This window comes from Trachurus japonicus, chromosome 1, assembly GCF_045865225.1.
Source record: "Trachurus japonicus isolate A0001 chromosome 1, Traja_1.0".
NCBI classification, from domain to species: domain Eukaryota; kingdom Metazoa; phylum Chordata; class Actinopteri; order Carangiformes; family Carangidae; genus Trachurus; species Trachurus japonicus.
In genome coordinates, this window is record NC_140907.1 from 29,689,832 (window position 1) to 29,706,978 (window position 17,147).

At 40.7% G+C, this 17,147-nt stretch overlaps 1 protein-coding gene across 1 annotated transcript in view; it reads left to right on the forward strand.

Annotated features, from left to right (window-relative positions):
* The window catches only part of mad1l1 (mitotic arrest deficient 1 like 1), a 70,989-nt gene that overhangs the window by 32,133 nt on the left and 21,709 nt on the right, over positions 1-17,147 (forward strand). The window contains exons 16-17 of the mRNA XM_085784442.1: positions 2,608-2,842; positions 11,262-11,455. Of these exons, the coding sequence (XP_085640568.1) occupies positions 2,608-2,842; positions 11,262-11,455 (429 nt within the window). The remainder of the gene's footprint in view (positions 1-2,607; positions 2,843-11,261; positions 11,456-17,147) is intronic.

The following is a 17,147-nucleotide window of genomic DNA, read 5'->3' on the forward strand; positions in this document are numbered from 1 at the left end:
TTCAGTGTTGATTTATTTCAATTTATAAGCACTTCAGAATCTGGAGGACACAAGTCCCTTCTCAGTAAAACTATTCAGTATTAAAGAAAATCACAATCAAAGCAAACATACAAAATAATTATTTCCAGATTTCCCTTTCAAAGCCACACACTCACCTGGAGGACACAAACTCTGTCCGCCTTGTTCCCCTAGTAATGGCCTTTATAACTAAACTGTTACCATAGCTACTGTAACCCTAGCATGAAATATCAAATACACATTAAGATATTAAAATTAAATGGTTGTATAATCTCTGACCTTCAATATGTAATGGTTTGAGCTCTTTTATGTCAACGCTCTTGGCTCCTAATGTTTTTAGAGCTGCAACAATTCATCAATTAATCAAACAATAATCAATTAATAAATGAATCATCAACTCTTTTGATTGTCCAATTATCGGTTTGAGTAGTTTGAAGTTTTTAAGAAAAAAAGGACAAATTCTCTCATTTCAGCTTCTTAAATGTGAATATTTCTGGTTTCTTTGTTCCTTTTTGACAATAAACTGAGTATGTCTTTGGTTTGTGGACAAAACAAGACATTTGAGGACGTCGTTTTGTGGTTTGAGAAACACTGATTGACATTTTTCAACATTTTTTTACATTTTATTGACCAAACAACTAATCGATTAATCGTTTAAATAATCTACAGATCAATCGATAATGAAAATAATTGTTAGTTGCAGCCCTAAATGTTTTTACCTGAAGTTCCCCAAAAATAATACTGTCTTTTTTTTTACATTAAAAAAAATTGCAATATGCTTGTGTTTTGCAAAGTGTGAAGTGTAGAGAAAGGAGCATGGGTATGCATTACAGCCAAAACTCCTCAGCAGCACTTAAATGGACATAATGGATAAAGGAATAAGCTCTTAAATGATAAATGGCGACAAAGTGCGTAATATTTAAAATGTTGCAAGTTTTCTCAAGTCGTCGTGATTGAAAGCAAGGACTCATTTCTCTGAGAGCACTTTGATGCCTGTGCTCACCTCTCATCTCCTCCCTGTTCCTGCCTCTGAATCACAGCCAGCACACACACTAATGGTTTCCATAAAACTTCCTGGCTGCATGATTAACAAAGTCTACTCAAGTTTTTTCTTCCATATCCTTCTTTCTTTTCTTTTACTTTTACTTTTTCTTTCTGGTCATACTCTTCACAGAAGTGCATCAGCACATTGATTGGATTCACTTCTCGGTTCAGATGTGTCTAGTGCTTCCATGTGTTTTAGCCTCACACGGATACACACACACTTAAAGAGCGTGAGTTATGTGTGTAAACTTGAAACGCTGTTGATCAATAGAGCGGAGGGGAAAGAAAAGGTCCGTGGGGAAGGACAGAGAGACGCACTCTCCTGGATACCAATACCTCAGCGCCTTGTGTTATTTTTCATCCAGACTTCAATTGACTACATGATCTGACTACTCTATAATATGCAGGTTATTGGTAATCTGCTAACATGAGACTTGGATAACCTCACACCATCACTCTGCTACTGTCTCAGCTCCATGCAGCAGCCTGCTACCCCATGAATCAGCCAAACTCAGGTCTTTCAGAGGCTAATACTAGCTTGAAGCCTTGTTGAGAGAGAGAGAAGTGTGTGTGTTCACACACTGATTGACAGCGTGAGCTCCAAGCCCCCCCTGCCTCCCCCCTTCCCCCCGACCGTAACCTTCTCTGATTGATTGTTCAATGAGTCTGGATCACAGAAGCCTCTGACAGCATTTCTCCACATTAAGATGTGGTTAGGAGCTTATTTCAACAAATGGATTTTAATAAGTTACACACTCTAGCTAAATAATGTGACTGTAGATGCATCTCAATCTAACGTATAACGGCAGCTACAAACCATGTAGTGGTTAACAGATGATACAACTGATTGATTAATAAGTTGAATGACAGAAAATGAATGTGCAACTGTGCTGTTATATTATATTATATACATCCAAGCCAAAATGTAAACACTTCTCTGGCTCCATCTTCTTCATCTTCTGGTTTTGTTGCTGTCATGTATCACTTTAAATTGGACCACTGTGTACAAGCAAACACTGGTCTGTCTTTTAAAGTTGGATGATTTCTTTTTTTAATTAGACTTTTGAACAAGAAGATCATATTTAAAATCGGGATGCACGGTAACACTGATAACTTCCTGCTTCTCATAACCAATACTAATAACATTTTATATAGTTCATATACACACCTGAGGTTAAAATAGGCTAAGATGCAGTGAGAAAAGATGAATTTAACATTATAGATCTGCATCTGACTTAACACAATAATATAACCAACATCACTACTGTAATCAAAAACAAGAGCAGATATACAAATCAACATTTATTATTGTTTCAAATCAACTCAGGGGGCAAACAGACTGAAAATGAGAAAACATAAAGGCAATGTTGGCTAATTATAATTGGCTCTAGTAATGTCATTATCGGACTTATCTGTGTATGGCCGATAATCATCTGTACCGATAGCTGTCATGCGTCCCTAATTTAAAACCGACTGCGAGAAAAGCAACTGCAACTGAACGGACGTCTGATCTTCGTGCCTGTTTTATTTATTTTTTTGTCGCAGGGAGACTTCGATCCGGTCAAAACCAGAGTTCTTCACCTCAAAATGAACCCCACTTCTGTTGCCAAGCAAGAGCGCCAGCAGGAAGTGGAGGCGCTGCGAGAGGAAGTGGCGCGTCTCAGGGATCTGGTGCGCTCGCTGCAGGACGCTGGAGGCTCCCTGGTCCACTCTCAGGACGACTCCAGCCTGCACAGCTCCAGCCTCGGCCTCAGTCTGCCGCCGTCCAAGGAGGTGCTGGGTAAGAGACACAACACAGACTCACACCGACCCACAACACAACCGACGACAACCGTCTAAATAATGGAAACAGGGCAGTTGCGTTGACTTAACCTTTGTCCGTCACATTTCCATCACCATTATTAATACTTTTTAAAGGGACAACGAGGAGTTTGTATTTGGTTATAAAAAAGTCTCACATTAATGTGAATGAATCTACACTACCCACACTTGTTAATGGCTCCATTTTCGATAAATATATCGTTTTGTCTCTTTCGTTATTTTGTTATTTTAATTAATGGTGGAAATGCTGGGCGAGCCGACCAGCGTTTCCTTACTTTCGATTTCGCTGACGCTGCCCGGTGGGTCATGGGAATAACGCCGCCGAATCGCTGTTTATGGTCGGAACTACGGCGGTATCTGATAGTCTTCGAACCTCTGACTTTCATTCTTGATGAATGAAAACATTCTTGGCAAGACGTCCCCGAATTTCACCGTGCGCCCGGAGGCTCATGGTAAATGTAGCATGAAAACACTTCGCTTTCCAAAACTCCTCGTTGTCCCTTTAAAAGAACTCAATAACAACAGTAGTTTCTCTGCAGAGCAAATATTACAGGAAAAATATATTTCTACCAGTGCAGAACACATGAATGCAGGACACACTCGGCACAAGCACACACTCTGTAGCACTAAACTTGTGTTATGTAACGTACCCGCTGTTTTGGGCGCCCTGAAAACTTTGGAATGACCTGGTTTTCTGCATTAATTGGCCATAAAGTGTGATCTGATCTTCATCTTAGTCACAGATGTAGACAAACGCAGTGTCCTGAAGCTAAAAATCACACAAGCTACTGTAATGTGTCGTGTCTTTTTATTGAACACACCCATTAAATATTTAACAGTCCTGGTGGGAAAAAAAATGGAAGTGATAATAACTGGTCAAAGCTTCTTTTGCACCAATAAACTCAAACAAACTCTTCTGGTAGCGCCTGATCAGAGGAGGAAACTCTGAAGCGTTGGTCGTGCAGCTCACTCAGCGGCGCTTCCACTGGGTTCAGGTCTGACCGGGCCGCTTCAACCGGTGGACTCTCCGTTTGAAGTCATTCTGTGATAGTGACTTTGATGTTTTAGGGTCATTGTCCCGCCCCAGCCTCTATTTCCCAGTTTCTGCTGAGTTTCTTTGTTACATTATTAAATATTCTAGCCCTGCGCTTTTGAAATCATCTTAGCTGGATGTCCACCTCGAGGGAGGAGGGCCACACAACCAAATCATCTATTGACAGTTTGTCTGACTAGTGGACTGATGAATATTTACGCTCACTGAGATGACTGTGTGTGTAACCTTTTCAGCTTTATGCGTGCCTCTTGTGAATAGCAAACTAAAAATATTGGAAGTGTGTTTTTTATCAGTCAATGTAGCTCTAACCCAGACCTGCTTGTTTCATTATAGATTTTAAGCAGCCACAGTTGAAGCGATGACTACGACATGATGCAACAGCATAGATTTGATGTTGAAACTTCCTCCTTCCTATCTGTCTGCTGAGGGAGAAAAGTTTTCTCTACCCTGTGTGATGTGTTATTTTTTGTCACAGTTGACATTTTCATATTATTTTAAAGGGATAGTTCAACATTTTGGCAAATTGGTTACCTTTAATTGTCGGTGCAAGCTATTTATAGAACGGCGGAGCAGAGCCACGAGCTGCTCAGAGCTACGCTACAGAGGCTAATGGGATTTCTTGGTTTCCCTCATCAAACTCATCAAATACACAATCCAACAACTCCAAAACGCTCTGGTGGACAAGTTGTGACCTGCACATTCACCACGCTATGAAATAATAACAGAACGTTACGAGACAGAGTTGTTTTAGAGGTAAATTCATGCAAAACCATGAAATCCCATTAGCCTCCGTAGCGTATATTTGAGCAGCTTGCAGCTCTGCTCCGCCATTCTAAAAATAGCTTGCACCGACAATTAAAGGTAACTAACCTACTGCTATGACTATAGGGATTATGGCAATGGGCCAGTTTGCCAAAATGTTGAACTGTCCCTTTAAGTTTGATGGATCATTATTATGGTTGTTAAAGATTCTCACTAATTTAACAGATTCTTTATTTCCCAGTGTATTCGTAGTCCATCCTCCCTCTCCAGTCCTCACCCTCACTGTGCTGTGCACTCATAAAGCCGTGGCGCTGTCCATGGTGCTGAAATAACAGATTCATGCAGACTCCTCATCTCCTGTAAAATTGAGCTCTAAAGCAGCTATCAAGTTCTCCCAGGACATTTATAGAGACGTATTGTAGCGATGTTCAGATGAACCTCGGTTTCCTGAACAAGTAAAGAAGTTGCTCTGCGACCTTTAACTTCGACCAGTAGGGTATATACAGTACAGTAGGTGCTTCTGTAGCTGCTACTTTAATCATCTCTGCTTCAAGTCCCCATTGACATACTTTTTCCAGCCTGTCAGTGTTTGGTTTGGGTTTTTTTTAATTATAGACAACAACAGTACAATTATTTTTAATTACCTTTTTAAAATGGCCTGTGTTTGTTCATAATTGTAGCTTTGTTGAAGATCGGACCATATTTCCAGCTTTCAGTTCCAAAGGGGTCACTCTACTTTTGTTTCACCACTGCAGCACTGATTTCCATTGAATCTTTTCTGATCTAATATTTCTGTCTAATGGGTAAAATCAAAGGAGAGGAGGTGTTAACCTGCTCCCTCTAGTGGCTGAGGTCCTCAACCAAAGAATGTAGACAATTGGCTTCATTGATATCGAAGGTCACCGAGGCCTTTGTCCATTTAGGTGACAGACAGCGAGAGGGAGGAAGTGCAGTTAGGACGGGGTTAAATATTTAATTGGAGTTCAGGGCAGCACGGCACTAAAGTCTGTTGGCTAATTTGTCTTTTGAGGGCTACAGAGTGATGCACAGTCTCTTTCTGTCTCTCTCATTCACTCTGTCTGACACTCTAACTCATCTCCCTCTCTCATCTTCCGTCTCCCACCTTTCATTTTCCTCTTTACACTTCCCTTCACTCCCGTCTTCTCGCTGTCATTTCCCCCAGCCATTAAATTTTCCTTGTCTGTTCTTTGACCCATTGTTCCTTGGCACTTCTTCTTTTTTCCAGGTGAAATGATGATTGACTTTCTAACCAGTGAGCTCAATTTAAACTGGAGTAGATAATAAAGTCCTAATGTGTGATATCTGCTGTTATATCATTCAGACCAGGGTCGGTGCTGCGGAGACGTATCAAACAAGAACTGAATGAATTTTCATGTCTTAGTGATGGGGCTGGTTGATATGACTATTTCAAACTTGATTACAATTAAATGAACAATTTGGCAATCATCATTATCTCCCGTTTTTGTATAAAGGGCAATGTGATTGTGTAACAAGCTTTTTCTCATAAAGCATACAAATAAAAAAGAAGCATAATAGGAAGTCAGTACAAAAACACAGATTACAAAATGGATAATATCTAATTAAAGTGCAAAGATTAAAAGATTATATGAAAGCAGAGGAGAGTAGAGCAGTTTTTATTTTAGCCTCCGTTTAAAGGCAGTTAGAGTTTGGGCAGATTTCCTCTCCAGTGGGAGCTGGTTCCAGCAGTGGGCAGCATAATGGCTAAAAGCCATTTCACCCTATTTAGTTTTAACTCTTGGCACCACTAACAGACCAGCTCCTGCAGATCTGAGAGGCCTACTGGGCTTAAACATATTGAACATTTCTGAAACCTATTTAGGGCCCAGAACATTCAGTGACTGTAGTGAATGCATCTGAAAAGTCTGGGGTGTTAGAGGCCCGAAAACTCTGCAGGAGTGCAGAAGACGCTGGGCGTAAGTGTAACAAAAGTGATCAAATATACCAGAGTGGATGTAGCCTGAGACTTTGTGTTTGTGTTATCCATATTCCCAGCCTCGCTTCCAGTGAACACAGACTAACTTGTTGGACACGGAGAAGGGAAGTTCAGGGAAAGTTTGAATTGATTAATACATATCATGAAGATTAAACCTTTCAGAGATTGTTTTTGTAGGATGATTTTACTTTTAATGACTAAATCATTGATAAATCTCACTGTCAAGCGTAGTTCATGCTTCTGCGTCAACTATAGGCTGTAAATACGCAGGTTCCTGCAGTTTCGAAGTTCTGCGTCGAGGGAATGCGTGCAATTCCCGACATAGCATTAGGGGTGTGTGTGTGTGTGGTCATTTGCGAAACTTTGTTTATTTTCCGGGCTCAGTGAATGATGGCGATCGAATTGAAACAGGTGTTTTTGGAGTCAGAGCTGATCGATGTTGAACAACAAACATTTTCATTGGAAATGATTCAGAGAAGACGTTTGCGGAGGCGGTCTGTACGCTCCCACTGAACAAGGCAAGACAGAGGACGGGCAAATTGGCCACACTGGGAAAGCTAACTGCTGGAAATTACGTTCTAAGTGGAGCGGACCAATCACGGGCCTTGCGGTCTGCGTCGTGCCGATGCTTAGTTTGAATTTTTTGGAAGTGGACATCAGGCAGACTTGATGCAAAAGCATAAACCAGGCTTTAGTCATGGTAGAGCCTGACTGTAAGAGTCATGCGTGCAACTCAATGCATAATTTAAAGTCACTCTTTTGAAGGCAATCTCTGAGTGAACTTGTTAGAACCATTTTGGCATTGTGGGATTTTGAGTTGTTGTGATCATGACACAAACATGTTGATTATAAACAACTGGAACCTTTAGTGTAAATACTAAAAACTAAAACTACTCCACACAGGGCAATTAACCCAAAATATACCAAAACCGACATTTAGACCCTCTAACCGATCTTACTCATAAGTCAGCGGAGGAACACTGTGGTGTAAAAAAAAAAGAAGAGAGAGCAAGAATGAGTCTTACCCTCGAAAGAAAATGTGAAGAAGAACTCTGACGACTGACCGTGAAAAGGGGTGATGACAATGATGATGCTAATCTGTCATTTATCGTAATCGAGGCAAAAAGTTCTCCACATTTAATCGTTTGCTCATGCACCAAACTTTCATTTGTCTAAACTGTGCTTAGTTCATTTTTGTGTTAATGCTGTGTGAGTGTTGTGTAGGTGAGCAGTGTAACCAGAGACATCAAATATAATTCTGCCTTACAGGGTTTTTTTTTAATCAGTGTTTAAACCTTTATGATGACAAAACATATTCAAAATGACATTTAGGATTAAAGTGACAGGAGTTGTTCTTTAATATGGCTCATTTTTTGCACCAGATTAGAAATCCCTTCATTTATTATATTCACTGAGCATTTTTAATTAAATTAAAACCACTGAATTGAGCTGTGTATTATTCCAAGCTTTACACATGACTGCGTTTTGTGAATGAAGGATTTTTTTTTTTTGCTCCTTCTCAGAAGCATCCTGAGGCTTTTACTCTGCAGTTGGAAGTGAGACCATTATTGAACATACTGAGTTTCAACTCTTGGTACACCTGCTGTCATCCTGCTGGAGGGCTTCATTTTATTTCATTAAAACACTTCATCAGTCGTCCATGATGTAGCCAGAAAGTAAACCTCAACACTCACAGATAAATCTTCCCAGGCCATAATCCCTCCCCTCCTACTTTTAGTGCATCCTCTACATGATTTTTGATGCTTTTTTAAAATCCTTTTTTTACTGTAAAATCACCGTCTTTTCTACCTGTTTAATTGAATAGTCCTCAAAAATCTGATAAATAAAAGTCAGGACGCTTTTGTTTCCTGTGTCGATCTGACATTTTCTAAACTCCTGCTGTTCTTCGTGGTCGATGATTTATGTTATTACCCCTTTCTTGTTCATTTTTCCACATCCTGTGTAGATGAACGACTGAAAATGCAAACTTTAGGAGTTTTTAAAGTTGCAAAAACGAGTTGGCAAAAGCTCCCTCCCAATTTCCCAGACAGCTTTTTAAGGAGACAGCACAGCTCGGACCCACAGAGACCAATTAAGGCCAAAAGTCAAAAGTCACTAACTTTTTCCTCAAAACTTGACAGTTGGTTTAAAAACCCGTTCCAACTGGAATACGATTAATTTACACTTAACACGTGTAGATGATAGTATGCACATGAGGAAACAACCCTCTGTGTCCACGTCAGATTGTCTGCATGTTACAGTGAATTTAAACAGTGTCTACTTCTCGCTGTCACTGGAGTATTAACAGCTATTTTGAGGGCAGTTTGATAGCTGTCACACGCTGACAGTTTTGTCACAATCCCGAAGTCTTGAAACAGTATTTATCAGCGGTGACTGACACTCGAGAGGAGCCCAGTTACCCCGGGAGACAGACGGGCCCACAGACAAGACGCACTGACACAGTCTTAAGTTCATCTGCTTGGTTAATAACGACAGATAAAAGTGTTAAGCGTTGGAAGTCTGGGCTATGAAAAAGCACCAATGTCACTATTGAGTGCTCTTTGCAAATGTGTGTTTATGTTTATGTGTGTGTGTGTGTATGCATAACACTCAGATGTAAATTTGAGCTACTAGAAATTCCTTTTGTGACCTTCAACAAAATAAATCGAGCTTTTCAGGGATGTTAAATAAGCATTTTCTCAGCCTTGGTTAAATCATTTCTGTCCCTTTTTTCCCCCACTCTCTTTGTGTTGCTTCCTGCTCTTTCTATTACCCATGTTAGTTTTTTTTCTTTTCTTTTCTTTTAACATTTTTCTAAAATGTAACTTTGACAGAAATGGGAAATAGTCGGGAGTAGCATTTTCTCTGCACTAAATAGCAGGAACAAGAGGGCAATTGTTGATTTTAGTGAAGAAGCAGAGTTGTTTGAATTTGTATCACTGCTCTTTAAGTAGGGCACCTTTCAGCACTGTGTGTGTGTGCAGTTATTTTGAAAGAGGGGTGAAGAATTGCACTTCCACTATAGACATCAGGGTTCAGATAAAAGCTTCCAAAACTAAGCTTTTTAACATTTTCCTGGCTAGAAACTGTCAAATGACTGTTGATGACTGGCCCTGCCGGTGGCAACGGGGAGACACTTTGGTTTGCTGCTGTGTTCACAAAGCCATTTAAAAAGTTTCTCATTAAAAGTGAAGAGCAACATCATGGAAACATTTGCCTCCACCACTCTTCCTCCTCCTCCTTCTGTCACCCTGTCGAGGTTACATCACATTCATGCAGAATTGCACGGGCTCACATGGATGTGTCTTCCCTTTTAACATCTGCTGCTGTGATAACATTGTAAACAGTGCCAGTCCATAATGTCTCTCTTTTTTTTGTTTTTTTGCTCTGACAAACTAATTTCTGCGCCTTCTCAAATCAAGCCTTCAAATTAAAGTAATTATCACAAATTGATTTTCACCAAATTAAAGTCAAGCCCCATCCTGCTGCTGCTCTCAGTGGTTCTCTCTGCTCCCAGCCAGGAATCTGCCGCTCGCTGCTTCAGTCGCCACTCTCCACTCTGAGCATTATAGTGTTTTGTAGTCCCTGGGTGAGCAGATGGAGAGCTGCAGGCAGTGTATATTTGATATGGAGCTGTCCATCTATGCTGCATGAGCTCAGTGAGTTTTAACATGTAGTGTTGGAGCTCTGTGGAGGAGGAGATGTGTACCTGAATCTAACAGAGAACTCCCAGAGAAGCTTGTGCACAGAGAGAGCGATGTTACAGAAATACAACCTGACGCACAGTGCATGCAGAATACACACTGTTGGAATAAAATTTAATTTTTATACGTCTTTAACTTTATTAATCTATCTCTACCAAACATATCACTGTGAAAACTTAAATATAAAACTACACAAAAACCCTTTAATATTCCTCCACACTGCTCGTCTGCTGCAATCCAAGTGTCCTGAGGGGATATAGTCCAGAGTTTACTTGAAACAACGTAATTTAGGACATTTTTACAGCCTAAACAGTCCTGTATTGCACTCTGACGTTCGCACGCCCCAGGCAAATTCAAATTCATTTTTTGGTGAACTATTCCTTTAAACATCCTTGGAAGTGTTGAACAATAGGATTTTTTCAACCTTGGTACTTGGTTGAAGATTATACAGCCAATTCTGAAAACGTGGACTTACCGCATACAGACTTAAAGCAGGAAAAGGTCAACGTAGAAAATGTCTTGCCTTTTATTGTGCCGAACAGTTGTTAAGCATGAATTTGTTAAGGTTTTTTAACAAATTGTTAAGGTTTGCTAGGTAACTTGGACTCAGTATGTAGTCATTGCAAAGGTGATTACTGATGTGTATAAATAGGAATAAAAAGAGGAATGTGTCTGAAAAAGAAATTATTCCAACTTTATGGGCAACGGTGTATTTGAATCATTTCACTTTTTGTTTGTTGCAACTTTATGTCAAAATCTTTCAAATTGATTCTCCCCCTCTCATCACTTTATACTCAAAACCCCATGATGACGGTAAAAACTCAATGCACTCAACATGAGACTGTCTGATTGACCTCTGTGTGTGTGTGTGTGTGTGTTGCAGATCTACGTAAGCAGATGGAGAGCGCCGAGCTCAGGAACCAGAGGCTGAAGGAGGTGTTTCAGAGAAAGATCCAGGAGTTCCGCACGGTGTGCTACGTCCTGACCGGCTACCAGATCGATATCACCACTGAGAACCAGTACAGGCTCACCTCGGTGTACGCAGAGCACATGGACGACTCGCTGCTCTTCAAAAAGGTACATACACACTGCAAAACCAAGAATATTTGTCTTATTTCTTGTCAAAATGTCTCATTTCTCATCTCTTTCCGCTTAAACTAAGACTCATCACCTAAAAATGAACTTGTTTTTAGATAATTTTCACTTGTTTCAAACACATTTGTATTTGAAATGAGTAGAACAATCTTTTGAGCTTGTAATAAGAAAGAAAAACTTGCTCCACTATCAGATTTTTCAACTTAATTCAAGTGAAAGAAGTAAAAAAGTGTCTAAAAACAAGCTATTTTTTAATGTGATGAGTCTTATTTTAAGTATAATGAGATTTGCTTTGACTAGGAATGACATTTTTGACTAGAAATAAGACAAATATTCTCAGTAAGATGAGTTTTTGCAGTGATGCATACTTACTGCCTGGTATGGTTTCTCCAGTCTGCATTTTTTTAAATGTCCTTGGGCGAGATACTGAACCCCAACCTTGATATATTATCACCGTGTACAGAAAAGTGCTGTGTGTGAATGGGTGAACGTGGCTTCCATTGTAAATCACTTGGAGTGGTTGATAGCAATAGAAAAAAATCCATTTACTGTTTACATGTTGATACGATGTGTGGTGACATAACTGTGGTGCATTTAAAGAAAGAGAGAGATAAAAGTTACAGTAGAGTGGCTCAGAAACTGTCACACAACCTTGAAGTCCAGAGAAAAACACACAGCCGTATCACAATATTTCTGTTTCAGCTTTACATACATACATTCACACACCTCTCTGCCTACACAACCTGCTGGGATCAGACACCAGGTTGCAGGTATAGCTGTGAGCCGCTGGCAGCATGTGTGTGTGTATGTGTGTGTTTGTCAAAGCATATGCACAGTGATCACAACCGCACAAGCGCGAGGTTAAAAGGGAAACGCTCTCAGCATCAGGATTGATATCCTGTCTCAGTCACCAGCTCTTACATGAAATGCTTCAGGGCTGTGCAAATTTTGACCTTGTAAGGTGCCCCCCGCCCTCCCCACACCCCCCCACCCCCCCCAACACCCATTTTTACTGTACTTCCCCCCACTCCCACATCACATCCACATTTATGCACCATTACGCCACGTTATAGCTTTGTGTCCAACTCGGCCATGCAGCGAGAGGAACACCACGCCAACAGAGACTCTCCTGCTGTTTGTATTGAATGTGCAGAAATGGTTGTGTGTGTGTGAGAGAGAGAGGGAGTGATGACTGGGCAGTGTCACAGGGCCGGGCAGCATTAATCGATCACCACTCCCCATACGCTCATTGAGTGGGCTAAATAAAAACTGTATTTGTTGTCCGTCCCCTCGGCTGTTGAGCGAAACCTTTAGCCTAAAGTAGCTTCCCAGTGAAAACATCCTGTTGTGCTCCCGCTGCACTTCCCTCTTTGTCTCCGTCCTCCTCTCTCCTCACCCTGCCCTTCTTCTACACCTTTATCTCTCTTTTCTCTTCTTGTTTATGCCCCCGCTGCCCCCCCTCCCTCATCTTCCTCCTTGTTACTCTCTGATCTGAGTGTGTGTAGCAGTAGCTAATCACCGTGTTGTTGTTGTTGTTGTTGAGTCGTGGTATGATAGGGAGCCTCTAGCTAGAAAAGAAACCACAGAGCATCCATACGGGCGACATCGGAGGCAGCTTTATTATCTTGGCAGGCTAATTATTGTGGTCAAGTGGAAGACGGTTGCCACTGTTCTTTGTCGTTCCTCAAGGACTCACTTGAATGCAGGTGGAAGTGGCGAGTAACATGACAATGGGGGAAGATTTGAATGAATGTGTGCATGTGCGTGCGTACATTTCTTGCTTGTGTGTCCAATCTGCTCCATCGAACCCACCTGCGACCCTGCCAGAGGAGATAATTCACCGTCAATATTTATTAACCTCAGAGTGCGTCCATAGAACACACACACACACTAACACGCACACACACACACACAAACACACACAGACGTACACACACGGTCGTAATACCCTCGTAGTGCGCACTGTCACACTCAACTGCACACATACTCACTCCAATCTCAACACTCTCCGTCACACCGCACTTCACCACACAACACCCCCCACCACCACCCTTCACTCTGCTGGGTGCACATGCATACAGATGTACAAAAGACACACACACACACACACATGCACGCACACACACACATAAAAAAAACAGATGCTAACACCTCCAGTATTAGTATTCAGGGTGTTCTCCACTGTCTGAGTGTGTATGACACACACACGGCTGGTGGCCTATGGGAGCAGAGAGGCCTGTACTACTAATAGACTATGACACTCACACCATGCACATGCTCATACACAAGTGAAAAAGCCACACTTAAAGTCACACACACACACACACACATCAATGCAATATATATAATATACATAACATGCATGACATGCTGTTGAGGCGTGTGTGCACGTGTAATCTGTGCTGTGAGAATGTAAAGTGGACTAATTGTGGGATGAGGCAGGAGTAAGTGGAGAGAAAATGGGGGATTTTGGACAGGAAGCATAGAAGTCTTTACAAATAGGATTCTAATGTTATTCACCTCAGCAACAGGGTTGCCAGATAATCCTGCTAATATCCCCCTCTAGCAGAAGCACCCAAATCCCCCTCCTATGGTGTAAGCTGTTTAACCTGCAGCTGTCATGTTCCCTCTCTCACTCACTCTCTCTCTTTCTCTCTCTTGCATTCATTATGTCGCACGCTCATTCAAATGATTCCTTCACCTCTGTATTCACACAGCCTTTTTAAAAGACTGGTTTAATTTGGTAATTTAAATGTTTCAAGTTAAATTGTCAGACACAGATGCTTTTTTTTTTTTAAATTTTTTATCCTCCATTGCTTTCATTCTGTCCTGCCCGGGTCTCAATGGGGATGGAAGAGAGACAGGATGATAGTGGTAATTATAACTGCAAGAAATGTGTTGTTTATTCAGTACTTGTCACCAGCACGGCTCAGATGTTGTTTTTAAAAACTATATTTCCCCCCCTCCTCCCCTATTTCATCTGAGGAAAAGCATCAGCTGCACCATCAAATGCTGCTATTTGAAGGTTTTGTTGGAAAACGGAAAATGAAACTATCGTTATTTGATCATGACTCATGTAAACATATGATTCAGCTTGAGAGGAAATATGTCGATTGAAGCTTCAATCTGTGTGGTCAGAGTGAAGCAGCTACTAATTTCTGTTTTCATTACTGATTCATCTTTTTTTGCAATAATGAGACAAGTGTTTTATTATCAGAAAAGTTCAGGAGTTGATAAATGTCTTGATTTGTTGCAAATAAGAGTCCAAAGCCCCAAAGTTGACAATGAAAACACAGCAAATCCTCACAAAGAGAAAGCTGGAACCAAACACAGTGTTTGATAGAGATTTTATCATGTAATTGTTTTTCAATGTAACTTTTCCACATAAAAATGCAACAAACAACTCAACCTGTTTTGAGTCGTGTTACTGACATTATCCCAAATGTTTTCAGTCCAGGAAATCAGTGTTTTCATCATGGTAACGTCTGTTTCATTTGGTCACGTCGTGGTTTCCTGTCAGAAGCTTGAAATAGATTTTTATCCAGTTTTAAGACACATTTTTCAGAGACACTTTTCACACCTTAGTCGTTTTCAAATGTATTTTAACTGGATGGGGGATTTTAGCCAAATGTGTCTGCTGAACTGTGTCAGTGATTTTTAAAGTGAAACTGCTTCATTTGGTGTTTGTGCTGGTTTTTAATCCCATGGTCCGTTAGTTATAGACAAAAGGACGAGTCTGTGGATAATTCTGCTGCTGGTAAAAAACCTCCTGAACATTTGGTTAATTAGTTATCAGAAACACAATCAACAACCTTCCCAGATGTCTAATGCCCATTGTCCAGTATCGGCTAAAAGCTGATTTTAAATGTGACACTGCTTTGTTTGGTGTTTTTACCGCTTATAGTGTTTGTTTTTGAGATGAGACCTCAGTGGTCTCTGTAAAAACCTTCTGAACAAGTCACACCGATGGAACCAAAACCAGAAAAAGCTTATGGCAATGGTGGTAAGGACTTACTATTTACTTTCCCCTTCTCCCTGAACCAGAACTCCCCTTCTAACATGTAGGCCTTGGTAGTGCAAGCTAAATACAACACTGTACCCTCAAAAATGACAAACCTCTGCAGGTCTGGTTCAACGCAACACATCATCGTAAAGGTTTTTTTGAGTCTGCATCATTACAACAACAAAGCAGGATTGTTTTATGATGTTGGTCAGCTCTCAGTCCAGACAGAAATAGTGTCTCAACAGCTATTGGATGGACATTTTTTACATTTATTTAGTGTCACCAGAGGTTCAATCCTCATGACATTACATTAGATACAAGAGCAGCGATGTATTGGAAGAGACACAAATGTTCAACCTAGGGGTGTATTCGGACATGTGGCTCGTTTGTTTTGTTCCGATTCAGGGGCTAAAATGATAAAATTGTTGCATTGTTCTTTTGGGTCGTTTGTGTTCACATGGTGACAGTCCCAAGCGGTCCAAAGTTGTAAACAAATGCCATGCAGGAACCAACTGTTCATTGGTCTCATTGGTCAGAAATCTCACCCAGAATGAGGAGGAGGTTTCCTGGGAAAAACAAAAAACAATGCAACAGAGGTCCCAATGGGCCTGAAAATTAAAACCTGACCTGGCCTGACTTGTGGTCGAAGCTCAGCCCCGACCTAATCCACATCATTTGCATATATCTTCGGCCCAAACCCTGCCAAAAAAGAAAAGTTCATGCGTCTGAAGCGTCAGTTGTGCGCTAACCAGCATGTTAACATAATGATGCGGTAAATGTAGAGACTCTTACTCCTTACTTACTTATTTCATTGCTGCATGAAGCATCGTACGGTTAATGAAGACGCACACCTCTTCAATATTTATCATAAAACACTTTGAAGAGCACTGATATAAAATTCACAGTCAGACGGATTCTTATTATGTCGGCACTTGCTTGTTGTTGTTTTTGAAGCTCAACCGCTGGTTTTCTGTTAACAACCAACTTTGAGTGGTGCGAGATCAAAACTTCTTTGTTTCTTTCACAGCGCTGCAAACAAGAACTACTTCAGTGCAAAAGCCTCTCAGAGTCGTTGTCGGTCCGTGTACCAGATAAATGATTGTTTGTCAATTAATAATGGATTAATGCAATTTTATGTTAAAATGTCTGTGATGACGGGATTATGTCTGAGACGGGGAAACTGTGCAGAAAATGGTTGCGTGTATTAGCCTAAGATGAGCATGTGTATGTCATTTATATTTTTAGCTCACCCCTAGGTGAGAGGGCTGATTAGCATCAGTGATTAGGTATTTATGAGGCTCCGCTAATCAGCGAGATAAACACCTTAGCTGTGCGAGCAAGTGAGTTATTTGAACATTTTTATTCCAGAAGTTTAGAGGGGAAGGAGGGGCTCGTGTTTTATAATATTAACATTTGCCCATTTAACAATCAAGATAACACAAAGGCCAAAAAGCCAGTCTGACATTACTGTATGACTATAGAGACGTTTTTTTCAGAGCACAGAGATGTAATCGCTGCAGAGTGAGTAACACAAGTAAAGTTTTCTTTTCTTTTCATTTCCTCTGGGGTATTTTAGCTTCATAATACAATAACTTTGTGAGATGTCGTAGCTCAACACAGACTTGAGAACTGACCTGTGATGTTTGCATTACAAAAAACAAGAGGGAAAGG